Raw genomic sequence first — 18,507 nt, 5'->3', positions numbered from 1 at the left:
ATGGTGAAAACTCATCTCTACAAAAAATACAAAAATCAGCCTGGCATGGTGGCATGTGCCTATAGTCTCAGCTACTTGGTAGGCCGAGGTGGGAGGATCACTCGAGTCTGGGAAGTCAAGGCTGCAGTGAGCCATGATCACACCACTGTCTCAGAAAAAAAGATAGCACCTTAACGTATCCAGAACAATGCCTGCTGTTACATACCTAACAATGACAGGCATACCTTGGAGATACTGCAGGTTTGGTTCCAGTGTACTGTGATGAAGCGAATGTGGCAATAAAGTGAATCACAGAAATTTTTTGATTTCTCAGAGCGTATAAAAATTATACTTACACTATAATGTCATTTATTAAGTGTGCAATAGCAATATGTGTACATGCCTTTATTGCTAAAAAATGGTAACAATTATCTGAGCCTTTAGTGAGTTGTAATCTTTTCGCTGGTGGAGGTCTTGCCTTGATTTTGCTAAAGGTTGCGTGACTGTGTCAATTTCTTAAAATAAGACAACAGTGTAGTTTGCCATATTGATTGACTCTTCCTTTCACAGAAGATTTCTCTGTAGCATGTGATGCTGTTTGACAGCATTTTACTCACAGTAGAAGTTCTTTCAAAATTGAAGTCAATCCTCTCAAACCCTGCCTCTGTTTTATCAACTAAGTTTATGATATTCTAAGTCCTTTATTGTCATTTCCACAATGTTCACAGCATCTTCACCAGGGTAGATTCCATCTCAAGAAACCACTTTCTTTGTTCATCCCTAAGAAGCAGCTCCTCATTCATTCAACTTTTATCATGAGATTGCAGCAATTTGGTCACATCTTCAGGATCCACCTCTAATTCCAGTCCTCTTGCTATTTTTACCACATCTGCAGAGACTTTCTCCACTGACATCTCAAACCCATTACTTCTTCCAAACTCCAGGTGAGGTTGATATTTTGACCTCCCACGAATCATAGATATTCTTAATGGCATCTAGAATGGTGCATCCTTTCCAGAAGGTTTTCAGTTTACTTTGTGCAGTTCATCAGAGGAATCTGTAGCAGGTATAGCCTTACAGAATGTATCTTAAATACTATGACTTGAAAGTCAGAATTACTCCTTGATCCATGGGCTACAGAATGGATGTTTTGTTAAGGCATGAAAATATTGATCTTCTTAAACATCTCCACCAGGGCTCTTTCATCTCCATCAGCAGGTGCATTGTCAATGAGCAGTAGTATTTTGAAAATCTTTTTTTTTTTTTTTTTTTTTGAGTAGCAAGTCTTAACAGTAGGCTTAAACTATTTAGTAAACCATGCTGTAAACAGATGTGCTGCCATCTGGGCAGGTTTGTTGTTCTTGTTTATAGAGCACAGGCAGAATGGGCTTAGGGTAATTCTTAAGGGTTTTAGGATTTCTGGAATGGTGAATGAGCACTGGATTCAACTTAAAGTCACTTTCTGTATTTGCCCATAACAAGTGAGTCAGCCTGTTGATTGAAGCTTTGAAGCCAGACATTGAACTTCTCTCTGGCTATGCAAGTCCTAGATGGCATCTTCTTCCAGTGTAAGGCTGTTTTTGTCTACTTTGAAAATCTGTTGTTTCCTGCAGCCACTTTCATTGATGGTCTTAGCCAGATCTTCTGGAGAACTTGCTACAGCTTCTCCAGCAGCACTTGCTGCTTCACCTTGCACTTTTATGTTATGGAGATGGCTTCTTTCCTTAAACCTCATGAACCAACCTCCGGTAGCTTGAAACTTTTCTTTTGGAGCTGCCTCACCTCCCTCAGCCTTCATAGATGTGAAGAGTTACAGCCTTGCTCAGGCTGTGGCTTTAGGGAATGTTGTGGCTAGTGTGATCTATCCAGAGCACAAAACCTTTCTCCATATCAGCAGTAAGGCTGTTTTGCTTTCTTGTGATTTGTGTGTTCACTGGAGTAGCACTTTAATTTCCTTTAAGAATTTTTCCTTTGCATTCACAACTTGACTAACTGGCATAAGAGGCCTAGCTTTCAGCCAGTCTCATTTTTTGACATGCCTTCCTCACTAAGCTTCTAGCTTCTGATTGAAAGTGAGAGATGTGTGACTCTTCCTTTCATTTGAACACTTAGAGGACATTGTAGGGTTATTACATGGCCTACTTTCAATATCGTTGTGTCTCGGGGAATGGGGAGGTCCTAGGAGAAGGATAGAGATGAGGGAGCGGCCAATCAGAGGAGCAGTCAACACACACAACATTTATTAAGTTTGACATCTTTTATGGGCACAATTTGCAGCGCCCCCAAACAATCAACATAGTAACATCAAAGATCACTGGTCACAGATCATAACAGATGTAATAATAATGAAAATGTTTGAAGTATTGCAAAAATTACCAAAATATGACACAGAGAAATGAAGTGAGCACGTGGTATTGGGAAAATGGCACAGATAGACTTGTTCAATACAGAGCTGCCACAAACCTTCACGCGGTATCTGCAAAGCACAGTAAAGCAACATGCAATCGGCTTTAGGTATACCTGTAGTAGATAACTTTTTTTTTTTGAGACGGAGTCTCGCTCAGTTGCCAGGCTGGAGTGCAGTGGCGCAATCTCGGCTCACTGCAACCTCCGCCTGCTGGGTTCAAGCGGTTCTCCTGCCTCAGCCTCCTGAGTAGCTGGGACTACAGGCATGCACCACTATGCCCAGCTAATTTTTTTTTTTTTTTTGTATTTTTAGTAGAGACAGGGTTTCACCATGGTGGCCAGGCTGGTCTCGAACTCCTGACCTTGTAATCTGCCTGCCTCGGCCTCCCAAAGTGCTGGGATTACAGGTGTGAGCCACCATGCCTGGCCAGTAGATAACTTTTAAAAATGTTTTTTTAAAAAGACTATGAGATATTTAATTGGAATAAAACTATCTTGTGTAAAATGAGTATAATTCTTGACACACTGACCTTTATCTTTTATAACACAAATGATTTGAAACGGTCATGTCTTTCTTTTACCACGCCTAAATAAAGCAATAGATTAACAACCATGGTTCTCTAGCCTACTAAAGAATAATAATTATGTAATTTACATAATACTAATTATTGTTATACCTCACATATCTGAAAGTAACTTACTTGGAAACCGTAAAGAAGAGAAAATGCTGTTGAGCAGGCAAAAGAGAGGCCAAAGACCATGCACTTTAGGTTATGAATTGGACCTGGAAGGTATAACTTTGATCCAGGTCAATTTATTCTTTAGATACAACTTTTAAAAGTTGCGTATATGATACCTTTACCCATAGGCTGTTGGGGGAGGGAAGAGATTGTTCCTGGACACATGCTCATTTCTAGTAACAAAAACCAGGAGCCAATACACCTGGTAGAAAGAAGATGAAAGGGAAAACTAGCAAGCGAGCCTGGAGTCTAAGGAAGGATGGTAGTTTGGTGTGGGAGCTGATAACAATGTTACTAGTAGCCTCTGGTGCTGTAACTTAATAAAAGCAAAAATTCATTAAATGCTTATTTTATGACAGGCATTGTGTCAGTTGTTGTACTTGCATTATTTAATACTTACCAATGTCTACAGACCCATCATTAGCCATATTTTATAGATGAAGAACCTGTGATTTAGCAATGTTGTCACATAGAAGTGCAGCAGGACGTGAACCCAGGTCTGCCTAGAACTCAATTGTGTGCATGCAGCCATCGTTCTGTATGCTCTTCCAGTAATTAGCACAATAAAACAACTGACTCTAATTATACTCTTTTTGAATAAAGAAAACAGAATGCTTGGCTTTTTTTTAAAGGCTGGAAAATATAAAATTATTTACATTTTTTTAAAATTTTAAATGTTTAAAAATTGTAAATAGTTCAAATTGCAGTTTTTCCACTAAAAGATGTTAAGATATTGTTTTATAAAAAATTTTACTTTCTACAAAGATAAATGTACATTGTAAGTTTGTTAAATCTATATAGGTTTTTGAATAAGAAACTGTGAGTTGATTTTATTATATTACCTTGTCTACTAAAGGAGGTGAATCTCCCCAGCTGACCCATATTAATTGCTAAATTAATTGTGTTTGTTTATACTTCATGCTATTCCAAAGGGCATTAGGTCAGTTACAAACCTTTATGTTTATTCATAACTGCAGTAGTTAGGCAGCTCTGAGAGCAGAGGTGTTGTGTTTGTTCATCACCGCATGTCCACTGCTTGGAAATAAAGGTGTTGAAAAAGCATTAGTTGCCTACTTTCAAAAACATTGAATGATAATTGCAAATAGTTCATTGAATTTATCCTTGACATAAATTTTATCTTTGACTCTTGATTTTATAAACTTTTGTAATGATTATCATCATCATTTTGAAACTCAGTTTTAAATTTTATTTTTTTACCTGTAAAAAATATGATCTGACATGTTGCGCCAGATACCCTCCCAATGACATACCTAACAGGGCTCTGTCTTTTGCTAAATCTGTTCTTATTATTTTACTTGCCATTTTGTGCCAAGGAGGAAAAGGTCACTTGAGATTGCCATTCTCTGTGACTTTTTCTTTCCCACTTGGAATTGTTTACCAAAATTTCTGTGATGTAGTGACTTTTTAAAATCCCAGGAATTAAGAGTCAGCTCTGCCAGTTGAATGCTCTACAGCTGTGGCAAGTTGCATAGCCTGCTCCTCTTCTGTCGTATTGGGGCAGTAATGCTACCTGCCTCGTGGGATTGCTGTGGCAAGTAAATGAGTTCGGATAATATCTGTAAATCACTTAGAATAGTGCTTGGCACATAAGGGCTCAATAAATGCTAATTATTATTTTTAGGGTTTTTATGAGGCTTAAATTAAATGGGATTATGCATGTAAAATGTTCAGTAGAGTATCTGGCATTTATTAAGGGCTCAATAAATGCTAGTGGCTCTAATTTAAATATTCCGGTGCCTATATGTCTAAAGAGGCTGTGCCTTTGGATCTTGCACAGGTCATATTTTTAGTGAATTTACTTTAGGGCATGGAAAAAAACATTAGTTTCTATACTGACTTTTCCCAATAGGTACAAGTTACAATGTTAAACAAATTTAAATAAATACATACTATAATTATTTTATGATTTCTAAGTTTAGGTCATTTGTTACTTTTTGTTTATTTTTACTATTTAAAAGTATAGATCTTGATTAATATCACAATTTCGATATCTAACCTGTTTTTCTTCTCTTCTTGTTACCCTTTTTATAGGTTTGTGGAATCTTGCTTCCCTTTTTTCCAACCTTTGTTTATTTGTATTGATGCCCTTTGCCTTTTTCTTTCTGGAATCAGAAGGCTTTGCTGGCCTGAAAAAGGTAAGTGAATCTAGTGTTGGAATTAAATAGGTTAAGTGAGGAATTAAGTATCATTCACATTGAACTAGAAAAAGCAGACTTAAATTATTTAAATGGAATATAAAAATTTAAATGAGTAATAAATAATATTAACAACACATTGTTAACAATAACAGTAATTCCGCCTATTGAATTATTTTGCATGTCCATGAGAGAGAGACATCTTTTAGACCTGTGAGTACTTTTACAGTATGCATACATTTAGTGTAATGGATAAACCTGATATAATAGCTTTTATTCTTTTCTTAGGGTATCTTATTTGGTTTAAGGTGACAGTAAAGTGTTATTTCCATGGGCTCCCCTTTGTGTTGTCTAGCTGTTATTCCATACGTTAACAGTCTGCAGCTGAAAACTGACAGCTGATTTCACATTTAGTAAATATACCAGAAACAGAATGAATGACTCTGGCAGTCAAACCTGACATTAAGAAAACTGGTTTTTATGCATTGGAATTTAAAAAATCATGATGTATTCTTAAGATAGGCAATTAAAATTTAGTCAGTGGCCGGGTGCAGCAGCTCACACCTGTAATCCCACCACTTTGGGAGGCTGCAGCAGGAGGGTCGCTTGAGGTCAGTACTTCGAGACCAGTTTGGGCAACACAGTGAGACCCTGTCTGTACTAAAAATAAAAAAATTAACTGGGTGTGGCGATGGGTACCTGAGGTCCCAGCTCCTCTGGAGACTAAGGTGGGAGGAGTGCTTGAGCCTGCAGATTGAAGCTGCGGTGTGAGCTGTGATTGTGTCACTGCACTCCAGCCTGTCTCAGAAACAAACAAAAATCCAAGAATGAACAACAACAAGAAAGGAGGTCATTGTAAACTCTTGAGAAGGCAATTTCTGTAGAATTTTGGAACCATAACTTTTGATGGATATTCATTCATTCAACACAGAATGAATTTTATTGAGAATTCAGAGTTTTATTAACCAATTCCCCAAGTAGCAGTTATTTTGCTATTTATAGGAGCTTGCTGGGGACACAGATGAAAAGATGGGGCTCCGGCCTTCAAGGGTCAGACAGTGGGAGAAATGACAGGTGTAAACAAATAAGATGCAGTTTGAAGCCCTTTTATATAATGAAGTCCATGGGAAACCCTGAAAGGAACGGATATCTTGATTTTCCTGGGGAATCTGAGCAGGCTTCACAGGGAAGTCAACCTGGACTTGGGCTGGGACTTGGAGGATGAGCAGGGGTTTGCTAGAGTGTGGCATTCCAGGCTTGAGCAAAGGCCCAGAGCTGTGACAGAATTGAGGGAATGGCCGGTACTTAGATACTAGAGAATGCTGAGAGATGAGGGTGCACAAGCTGCTTGCCAGGGTTGAATTCTGGAGGCCTGGAGTCCTCCGTCTGGTCATATGAGTTTTATGTTGTAGGCAACAGAGAAGCCAGAATAGGATTTTTGAAAATAATTTTCTTCATCTACCATTTGAGTGTATTTAGAGATAAATATGCATTTTAGACTTTGTGCAGGTCACAAAGGAAAGGAGTACAAAGGAGTACATGCCCCACACAGTGCAGAACACTGGTCTGTAGATCACGGCGCTGAATCAGTCCTGCACCTGACTCTGACGTTGCCTGCCGACGTTTGCTTTCAATAAGCAAAGTTCTTCCCTCTTCCTGACACTACCTCTTGTGTAATAGTACCACATACAAGAAACAAATGATAAAGCTTGGTGTGAACTATATTTTCATATTTGACATTATAAGCAGTATCTACCTAATTTATACTTTTTATAAAAATCTAGTTGAATAGATTGTTATTTACAATAACAGGGTGTAATATGGACAAACTCTTTGCCTCCAAGTTATTTTCTTCCCTTCTTGTGAATTAACCAACTAGGAAAGGGACTTGGCTAAATCTGTTTGAAGAATTAGCAACAATCTCCAGAATTAAAAAAGAAAAAATGACAAAAAATCCCAGTGACATATCATTTTTCTCCTGTTCCCCCTTATAGACTTAAGGTCAAAGGGAGAGTCAGCTGAGGAGGGATCCCAGAAGGTAATTAGAGATATTTCACACATACGATTGTACAGCACTTATTTCCTCTATTTTAAAAAAATTTTTAGTCTTTTTATACACGATTAATATTCTTTTCTTAGCACATCTTTGACCATGTTAGTTGCCTAAAAATGACTTGAGGGTCACCAGCTGTGTTTCGTGACCTCAAAAGGGACTGAAATATTGAATGACTGTAGGATACAGGCAACTATGAATCCAATTAATTCCAAAACACAGCAGAAGACTTAAAAAGAGAGCAGTGAGGTGGAGCCCCGGATGACTGCCATTTGTCCGACTTGGGAAGTTGTTAATAGGTGCTGCAGAAAACCAAATTAAAGAATTTGGTTGTTAATGCCATTAAAGGAAGGAGGGAGATGGGATTCCAGCTTGAAGATAGGGGAGAAAGAATCATTTTAAAGTTGGAGAGTCTGACTATACTGATAATGCTGAGGAAAAGAGGCCAGCGGAAGATGGTGAAGCTGCAACCGTGAGAAAATTTGGCATCAGTCAGACTGTCTGGGCAGGTGACTTCATCTAAACCGCGGGATTGCTTTCTGTAAAATGGGTGTAATAATGATGTTACTTTATTGTATCATTTTGGTGATTAAATGAGATGTGATTATTCATGTAATGCACATAGCCCAGGACTTCACTTAGTAAATATTAGCTATTATTAAATTACCTTTATCTTCGAGGTAGTCTTTAAATGGATTTGACTAATAAGTATTCTATAAAATATCACTAATCACTAATCACTAATAAGTATTCTAGAATACTTATTATCATTAAATATTCTATAAAATATGGGCCTCAGAAAGCAAGCAACTGAGTACAGTACAGTCATCTTTTAATTCCTCACAGATTATTATCTCAGGCGGTTTTAAACTTTCCCATTTTGAAGTGGCGTGTATTGAAGTAGAATAACTCAGCTTGAGCATTACAGCTAGCATACTTTGAAACAAACTTGTTTGAAGATAAGGTGTGTTCTAGATCCTAGTAGAAATGTTTAGAAAGTTTTAAAATTAAGCTAATCAAGGCATGTTATTTTAAAATATTCATACTTTTCAGTTTTAAAATCAGTCACATGAAAGTTGGAAAGGTTATTAATATTGTGTCATTAAGTCTAAATGTGTTGAGCATACATTTGAGCCCTTTCATGTTGTATATTTCTGTAGTCTAGAATCATTTGTTAATTACCTGTGTAAGTTCTAAATAACATTTTTAAAGAGACATGGTTCTTTACACAGTACTTATTAGAATTAACTTTGCTGCTTTATTGAAATTAATGTTATGATTGATCACAGTCATTAAGATGTTTAACATATTTGGCTAATAAGTGCATATATTTATGTGTATTCCTTTAAAGCTGCTTGCTCATTCATTACATTTGACACATAGTTTCTGAAGTGATACTGAAGAGAGGCTAGAAACATTTCTCATTGGTAGATTCAGCACACTAATTTGAGCAATGACAAACTTGTAATACGGTTAAGTAAAATTTCCTTTTTTTTTTTTTTCCTGTGGCCACCCTCCTGGTGCTGTTTTACTGTGTCTGAGTCTGGTGTATCCCTAAATGGCATATGGCCCCACTCTACTCCCATGCATTCCCCTGGGCAATCGATGTTCAAACAGCTTCTTGCATATTGTGCCGAGATGCGGAAATTGGCCACTGGCCATGGGCGGATGCAGAGCTTGAATTGAAAATCAAATTAAGCAGAATTCTCTACTTAGTTTTTAATTAAACCACTATGTTAATTCAAACAGGACATATTAGGCCTGGGGGGTTGACTATGTCCTTTTAAGGGCCTTCAATAGCTTTGCTTCTCTCTTCTTACCGTGGCAGCAGTGTGTGTTTCTATTTTATTAGGACCATCTCCTTGCTATTCCCTTACTTTATAACTCTCAAGTGTAAGAGCATAGAAATGGTTTTGATAAAGTAAAACTTTTTTTTTTTAGTAAGCAGCTAACTTTTATCTTGGAGTTTAGACTTATTATTAGCAGTTAAATGTTTACCAAATTTAGATTATTTTGCTGTCACCTAAGGTATGTTCATAGGTATTTGAAAGTGACTCTGTTTACATCTTAATTTTTCAACTCTGATAAAAATATTCCATTTGGTGATTTTTGTTTTGTTTTGCAGTAACCCTGCTTTTTCTGCAGTATGTGGCTCTTAGGGCTCAGGGAACATCTTAAGGCAGACATCACTGCTGTAGTTAATCATACCTCAGATTGGCTGTATGATTTATCTCCCTCCTCCACTCCAGAAAAGACCTCCAGGTTATCTGGATTAATATCAGAGATGTTTTCTGATTTTGTAAGGAACTCTGGAGGTATAACCTCTGGCCAGTGTTTAAATGGTAGTTAGGCATATATTTGTTTCATATTATATGTTAACATCTTATTTTGAATTAAAATGTTAGGAGGAAAAAAATTCAACAACTTAATGAAAGTGGGAGAAAATATCTGCATATGGTTGTTATGTAAAATTTATGACAGATTAATTCATAAACCCAAGATTTTTCTGGGAGCAAATTTCTGTTGTACTTCACTTTAATGCCTATCTTTGATTTGAAGTCATAGCATAAAAGGTAACATAAGCAACATCCTGACCAATTATCCAAACCATCCAGACATCCCCGAATGGCCAGAGCATAGCACACGGTCTGTAGGATTAAGAGGTTAACTCCTATAACTTCAAACAAAGTGCTTGATAATAAAAGCAAAAAGTACAAAATTTTAGGTAACTTCCTTTCTTAATTAATTGGACTGACCAGGTGGAAGCGAAGAGTTCTGTGCTGGTGCTTGGAATGTCTATAAAGCTGAGCAACATGACAGCACAATAGAGGAGGAACAAAGATTTTTTTAATATGTTTCTATCCTGTGTCACAGTTTGAAATTGTCCTGGTTTATGTCCCTTTTGGCAAACTTACATAAAAGTGACCTTGTACTGTATTTTATGACCAGATGACTTTTTCCCCCCAGTGGCTAATTTGTATCAGGCCTCCATCTTAAAGAGACACAGAGTGAGTAGGAAGTCCAGCCTCTGTCTCCACGAGCTTTCATTGCATTCTTTTATTATTTTTGCTCGTTTTTTGCCACTGATGATCCATAAATTGTTGGAAATGAGTGATTAAGGAAGTGCTGCTTAGTGTTAGTGGCACATGCGCATATTTGGCCTGGTTCTGGTGGGTGAGAGGAAATCACAGACAAAAGGGAAGCCCCTGCTGGGAACCCTGCAAGGAAATTTAACTTGGGTCATGTTTTGATCTTAGTGTTTATTACAGAAAATGAAGCCATATCTCACTAACTATTGTTATGTGTTAATTTGATTTTCCCAACACCTTCAAGAAAAAAAATCATAGAGCAATTTATTAATAGAAATCCTCTACCATCCCCCAATTGAGAGCACTAGTTTTTACCTTAGAAATGGTTATGGATCAGAATGATTATTTTGAAAATACTCTATTCTGATAATGCTGTGATACTTCAGTTTCCTTTTGGAATTGTTTTACTGTAAAGGTGTGGTTATAACCATGTAAAGTGAGCATTTGAAACATCAAATCTGGGCATATGGGAACTCAGAAAGAAATAGGAAAGTATTATTTTGAGGAAAAGAGTAAATACATTTATTTCATTTAAAAATCATTTGAGTTTATAAAAATTTTGAATTGAAAATCATTTAGTTCAGGAAATGACATTAATTTTGTCACTGTTCTTAATACAGTTGGATCTAGGAGGGCACTAAATTATGGCTTTATAGTATCTGTTATTGTTAAGTAACAGCTTTTTTTAAAACATGACTCAGTTTCCATATACATTGTAATGGTATACTTTGAATTGAACTCTGTATAGTATGTTCATCTTTGCCTCTCAGTATCGAAAAATGATAAATTTCTGTATTTAAAGGCTAGATTGTCTCTTTATTTGCATAACAGTGGCAAAAAATGTGAACTTTGGAGTTCAGAATACCTGGACTTCAATCTTCACTCTTCTTACTGACTGTGACTTAGGGCATATTTCATTGTGTCCACATTTATAAAATGGGTCTAACAGTACCTGTCTACCAGGGTTGCTGAGGGATTTAGTAGCCTCACCTAAGAGGTTGATAAAGTACCCAAGACACATTTTAAGTAGCAGTTATTATTAGGTGCTTAAATATACCAACTATGTTAAAGCTGATGATGAAACATCAGGAGAACTTGTGTAGGATTACTTTTTATATCTAACAGCAAAGTGACATGAGAAATTACATTGGTATTGACATATTCAGCTTTTATTTTATTTTTTGAAATAGGATCTGTTTTAGAACAGTATAGGTTGTAAAAAAATAGGTATTATGTTTAATAGATAACTTCAAACCCTTTTATATGATGATTAAATTACTAACTAATGTCTCGTAATGTTTGATAGTTCAGGCCTCTGTTAAATGAAAAAAGGCTTTGGCAGAGAGGAAACAGAAAGTTACCAAGTACAGATTTTAAAGTAATTATACTTTAAATTAAACTGGCTGTAATACTTCCAATACTCATGAAACAGTTTTATAGAAATAGTCATTGTTAATTAGAGTATCTTTTCTAAAAGTTTTTGGGGGGAATACAAAACAACTCACCCTTGGTTGGAATAAACTTTATTTGAAAGTAAAATTAAATGTCAGATTTAGTGCTGCTAAAGAGCTTCTTAAGTCATTAGGATACCACAGGCCTGCAGGACAAGAGCTCACCAGAGAGGCTAGGGGTTGAATTGTTACATTCTTAGATTTATTTGGCACTTAAGCTCATATTTATTCATGTATAAAATCATTTATTCCGTGGGTCACAATGTTAATCTTTGATCTATGAAATGTTTGTCAATATATAGCTGAACCTTGGTACATTAATTTACAGTCCATTTATTTGTCATTTAGTATACCAGGAATAGAAGTTGTGTATTTATACACATCAAAGGCAGTAAGATTGTTTGATAGTTTGATGTTAGGTAATATTTTAGCCTGTGATAAATCTACTTTTCTTTAAAACTTAAGTCACTAACATGATACAACTTAAATATTTATTGGTTTGCACATTTTCCGTTAAAGAAAGGAAATTCTCATCTAGAAAGACAAGGTTGTATTGTTCTGAAGTGACTGAATTCTAAAGCAACCAAAACATTAAAACATATGTATGTGAATGTATCTTCTTTTAGCAATTAAAAATAAGATCAGCAGGCAAAAACTGAAAAAATAAGGACACACTAACAGTAGAAAAAGTTAGGATTCAATATATTGAAATGATCAGTTTTATGGAAAACATTTATTCTATTCGTAGCACAGAGGAAGAAGAAATTTTAAGTTGTTTTATAATGCTAGATTTATTTATTTATTTATTTTTAGAGACGGAGTCTCGCTCTGTCGCCCAGGCTGGAGTGCAATGGCGAGATCTTGGCTCACTGCACCTCCGTCTCCCGGGTTCAAGCGATTCTCCTGCCTCAGCCTTCCAAGTAGCTGGAATTACAGGCGCTCGCCACCACGCCCGGGTAATTTTTGTATTTTTAGTAGAGACGAGGTTTCACCATGTTGGCCAAGCTGCCCTCGAACTCCTGACCTCAGGTGATCCACCTGCCTTGACCTCCCAAAGTGCTGGGATTACAGGCGTGAGCCACTGCGCCCAGCCAATTTATACCAAATGATTCTCAGATCTCCTAGAAATTATAGAAGGTTTTCTGCAGTTTCATTCTGTAAATATACCTCATACTATTTCTTAATTTTTAAATAAAAATCAATATTGTATATTTGTGAGTATTTTATATTTTTTTCTTTAAAACAAGGTATGTTGAGAGCCTGTGAATGTGGGTTTGGTGAGCGCGCCAGGTATTGGTAGAGGTTAGAGGAGTATGCTCATGATTTCAGTGCTTCACTCAGCTGAACCGGACAAGCCATAGGCGTGGTTTTAAGCTGTTTTCTATTTTTAAAAATTCCTACTCATAGATTGCTTAACTAATGCCTATAATGGATAATTGGTTAAATATCATAAATAAAAGGTACACTGATATTTAAATACAAGGTAATGAAGAGCACACTACTAGTAACAATACAGATAGTAAAGTTCTGTCCAAGTTAATCTTCACGAGATCCTGTATTTGGCGATCAAAACTTTTTTTTTTTCTTTTAAAGAAATGGGGTTTTGCTATGTTGCTCAGGCTGGTCTGCAACTCCTGGCCTCAAGCAGTCTGCCCACCTTGACTTCCCAAAATGCTGGGATTCCAGGCTTGAGCTACTGTACCCGGCCTTATGAAAACTTTTGTATAGCACATCAGGATGGCCCTAAAACCTTAAAATTAATGCCACACAGAGAAAATGGGGTACTAGGCCAGGTGTGGTGGCTCACACCTATAATCCCAGCACTTTGGGAGGCCAAGGCAGGTGGATTACCTGAGGTCAGTTTGAGCCCAGCCTGGGCAACATGGTGAAACACTGTCTCTACTAAAAATATAAAAATTAGCCAGGTGTGGTGGTGGGCACCTGTAATCCCAGCTACTCAGGAAGCTGAGGCAGGAGAGTCGCTTGAACCTGGGAGGTGGAGGTTGCAGTGAGCCAATATTGTGCTATTGTACTCCAGCCTGGGCGACAGAGCGAGACTCCGTCTCTAAAAAATAAAAGAAAAAAAGATCCAGTTATATCTAGTTTGACTTTATTGAAAATAGACAACTTAGATATGGAATGTTACTTACTGAGAAATATTTGTCACTTACTGGGAAATAACTCATTGAAATGTTTTCTTATTTCAGCATGTAGAAATAACATGGAAATTATAAAAAATAAATCAGGGTTTTAGAAGTTCAGCAGTTTAGAGTTTCAAAAATATTGTAAGTTGTCATGCGAAGAGAAATTTTAGTCTTTGTATTTTCTACATCAGGCTTTATTTGAGCCTGATTATATAATGTATGTTGTCACCTCATGAGTTTTTTTTACATAGTTGGTTTAAAGGAAGTTAAACAGCACATCCTGTTGTAAATAGCACCTTGTCAAAAATATAACTATATAACAAGCAGCCTGTATTATTAAGTACATAGATAAGTTCTCAAGAAAGCCAGAAAAATCTCTGAGTATTTGAAGAACAACAAACAGGAACAACAAAACCCCAAGAGTAAGTGAATAAGGCAGGCTGTGGTTTCCTCAGCAGGGGAGGGAGGGTGGCCACAAGGTAATGTGGGACCTTTTGTTTGGGAAAAATGAGGTTAGAGGCACACAGAGACTAGGAGTCAGAACTGAGGCTCAGTAAGAAGTGCTCAGGCAAAGGGCAGATTTTAAAGCATGCACATACCTTGCCCATTGATAGAGGAAGACTGTCAGCCTTAGCTCTGGGCAGAAGAAAGTCTCCCCTGCGAGCTCATCTGTAGGCGCTGACTTCCCAAGAGTTTGCGGCTAATATTACTATAGATACCTGTATTGTTGGAAAATCCTAAGCCAAGAAAATAGCATTAAAGTTGATTAAAAATGTTACGTATGATTTAATCATTTTAATCAAATATATATATTAGGTAAATTTTGATTAGAAAGGGCGTATATATAAAGATATAATTAAGGCTGGTTTTAGAAAGTTGATTTGTTGTAATTTAAGGTTCATAATATATATGTTTGACTTGGTCCTACTTAACCGTGTCACATGCTGTTTAATTTTCTTTAAATTAATTGTGTGAGAAAACTCAGGACTTGATAACAAGCATTATATAAGCGGGCCCAAACGAAACCTGATTTTGTTTTCTGCTAGCTTTTCTACATTTTTACACTTAAACCAAACTCTTAGTAATTTGATAGTTGGTTTCGCTCTTCAAGTGTTATCATTCCTTCAAAGCTGGGATGAATAATATAGTCTATTCTATTTTGGCTACTTTGTCCTTGAGTTTTGCAAAGATCTAATATTTTCATCTATCTGTAGCTAATTTTGTGAGGTGGTTAGAAAGAGAAAATCTAAGTTATTTTCTCTCTGTATTACTATTCAGTTATTCTAGAACAATTTATACAGTAACGTTACCCTTACGTATGATTTCTTAATATTCTTACCTATTAATATTACCTAAGAATACCTTAATATTCTTACCTTAATATTCTTACCTTACGTATTTTTGAGCTTTTTGACTATAAGCTTGTAGCACTGGGAATCACTGCTAACCTTTTTCTTTTTTTCCCTCCCTCCCTCCCTCCTTCCTTCCTTCCTTCCTTCCTTCCCTCCTTCCCTTCCCTTCCCCCTTCCTCCTTCCCTTCCCTTCCTCCTTCCTCCTTCCTCCTTCCCTTCCCTTCCTTCCCTCCCTCCTTCCTTCCTTCCTTCCCTCCCGGCCTCCCTCCTTCTCTCCCTTCTTCACAGCCTCCCTCCTTCCCTCCCTCCCTCCCTCCCTTCTTGCCTCCCCTCCCTCCCTCCCTCCCTGCCTCCCCTCTGTACCTTTCCTTGGACATTTTCCCATAGATTTGATCCCATCTATTTGCTGTCTTTTAGGAACTTCTCAATGTCACTAGTCTGCTGGTGCTTCTGTCCTCTGGCATAATTAAATCATTCAGTTAGTATTTATTGATGGCTTATTGCATGCTAGGTGCTATTGCTAGTGTTAGGGACATGTAGATTGGTGATTTATTGTATATTTCTCTCATCTTTTATGCTAAAAAGTGTGTGTGTGAGACCCATCATCTTGAACTAATGACTCCTCTTCTACCTGTTAGCTTTACTGACCTTTTATCTGGAACATAGTAGTAATTCAGTTCTTTATTAACTTTTTTGCATTCTCTGGCCTTGTTTCCACCTCTGGGAGATTGCCTCTGCTTGAATCTGCTCAGATTTATTCTACAGGTATGGAGCCCAGGTCTTTGGTTACTTTTACTGTTTAGCTTGCCTTCTATTGGGTTTTCATTAATATTCTAATTTTTACAATTTTATAGAACTCCAGTTAACCCCAAATCATATCTTGGGTTTTGTTTGTTTGTTTTTGTTTTTGTGTTTTTTGAGACAGAGTCTTGCGCTGTCATCCGGCTGGAGTGCAGTGGTGCAATCTCGGCTCACTGTAGCCTCTGCCTCCCGGGCTCAAATGATTCTCCTGCCTCAGCCTCCCAGGTAGCTGGGATTACAGGCGTACGCCACTGTGCCCGGCCCCAAATCATATTTTGTATCATTCCAAAGTACCTGTCAACATTTGTACTTGGATTATTGTTTTACTGTAATTAGTGTGTACTTATATTTTATGTCCTTCTTACTTTAACAGTTAATCTTGTGTACATATATTTTTCTGGTGCCAGGAAAAATTGTCCAAGACTTGGAACTGGGCAAAAGAGATGCAGGTGTCTGTTAGTGGGAGTCCTGGGCATTGCATGGTAGATCCTGGGGATTGTCAGGTCCTGGAGGGGTGTGTGCCTTTGACTGACTTTCCACTGCCTAGGCCCTTTTACATCTGTGTAGAGTTAGAGTTACCTTGGAGGAAGTAGAGAGCAATGCAAATGAATTTTATCTAATAGAGACACAACTGACTTCCCCCGTTTAAAAGATAACCCTAACATTTCATTTTATTTTCCCATAGGATATTATGCAGTTTCGCAAATTGATTTTAGGATTTTTGATTGTCTGTGCTCCTCAAGTTCTCCTTTGACCTGGCTTTAAGATAATTAAAACCATGTGGCTCTGCTACTGAAGGACATAAGGGACAGACAGAAGCAGGGTGCTGAGAAGGGAGCTGCAGTCAGCAGGCAGTGGTAGCGTTTGCTTTGGGCTGAAGTAGTGAATGTGGGTACTGGTGATGTGAAGAGTTCATGTTAATGCTCATAAAGGTCCACCAACATACAAGACAGCCCCCAGAATTAGTCCTGCCTGCCTCCGTGCACTCTCTAGGTCTATTCGCTAAATTCATTATCATCAGAGGCAGGAGATGATAGGGAGAACAAGCAGGACAAGAGTTCTTAAATATGGAGATGAACAGAGAATTCAAAGACGAACAAACATTTGAGAAAAGCCAACACCATGAGAGGCCCCAAACTCAGTGTATTACTCAAAGAGTTAGTAGACAAAAAATATTTCAAGGAGACTTTTAATATATTATCTAGGGGATTTTCTTTAACAGAAAAACTTAAGGATATCTAGTCCTCAGTATTGCCAGAAATGCATGCTGCTGAGTCATTCTACACCATGCAGAGCTGGTTACCACTTTTAGAAGCAAGCTAGTATTATAGTGTAATGCTATAAAAAAAACCACACACACACACAAAAACCCAAAATAACAAAAAGTAAACAAAATACAACAAGAAGAGTGACAATTACGAAGGTATTACCTGACAAAAAAGACTTTCATTTCTGAAGCAGATTCTACACATACACTTTGATGATGAAGTTGATGAGCTGACATGGCCTGATCTCTTACACCATTGAAGGAGCTGTCTTCTTTCTTTCCAGTTATGGGTAAGAGCAGTGTCTAGAAGGGATAGGAATGTTTTCATGCAGTACCTGCACATGTCCTAACGAAACTGCACAGCGGTAAATAAAACTAGAAAGTCAAGCTTAACTGAATTTAAAAATAGATTATTCAAATAAAAAAATTTAACAAGGATGCTGGGTACAGGATTAATATATTAAAAAAAATCAATAAATACCAGCAACAAACTGAAAATCAGTTATAATAGCAAGACAGCCTAAGGTATGTTGAGATAAATCTAACAAATGATATTTAAAGCCTTTATGGAAACAATAATGGAAACAAAAAATCTTATTGAAAGATGTTGGCTGGACACAGTGGCTCCTGCCTATAATGCCAGCACTTTGGGAGGCTGAGGTGGGAGAATTGCAGGAGGCCAGGAATTCGAGACCAGCCCGGGCAACATAGCGAGGCCCCGTCTCTACAAAATAGAAAATAAAAAAAATTAACTGAGCCTGGTTGGCGCACGCCTGTAGTCCCAGCTTCTCGGGAGGCTAAGGTGGGAGGATTGCTTGAGCCCAGGAGTTTGAAGCTGCAGTGAGCCATGATTGTACCACTGCACTTCACTTTTGGTGATAAATGAAGACCCTGTCTCAAAAAAAGAAAGATGTTAAAGAAAACCTAACTAAATTGACAGATATTCTGTGTTCATAATTTTTAGAATTTTTGCAATTCTAATAAAAATTCTGCAAAGTTTTCTTATAGAATGTGACAAGCAGGTAGTAAAAATTTAATGGAAGTGCAGAAAGCCAAGAATAGCCAGAGC

The 18,507-nt window shown here is 37.3% G+C and overlaps 1 protein-coding gene across 10 annotated transcripts in view; it reads left to right on the top strand.

The window, feature by feature from the left end:
- Positions 1–18,507, top strand: part of LMBR1 (limb development membrane protein 1) — a 208,915-nt gene that overhangs the window by 89,603 nt on the left and 100,805 nt on the right. For 9 of the 10 annotated variants that reach the window (XM_054493923.2, XM_054493930.2, XM_054493924.2 and 6 more), the window contains one exon: positions 5,178–5,281. In XM_054493923.2, coding sequence (XP_054349898.1) covers positions 5,178–5,281 — 104 coding nt within the window. Of the gene's footprint in view, positions 1–5,177; positions 5,282–18,507 lie in introns of those variants that run through there. The other variant, XM_054493927.2, reaches the window with a different exon arrangement.

Source organism: Pongo pygmaeus, chromosome 6 (assembly GCF_028885625.2).
Source record: "Pongo pygmaeus isolate AG05252 chromosome 6, NHGRI_mPonPyg2-v2.0_pri, whole genome shotgun sequence".
Classification (NCBI taxonomy): domain Eukaryota; kingdom Metazoa; phylum Chordata; class Mammalia; order Primates; family Hominidae; genus Pongo; species Pongo pygmaeus.
This window is presented reverse-complemented; position numbering and strand designations above follow the sequence as displayed.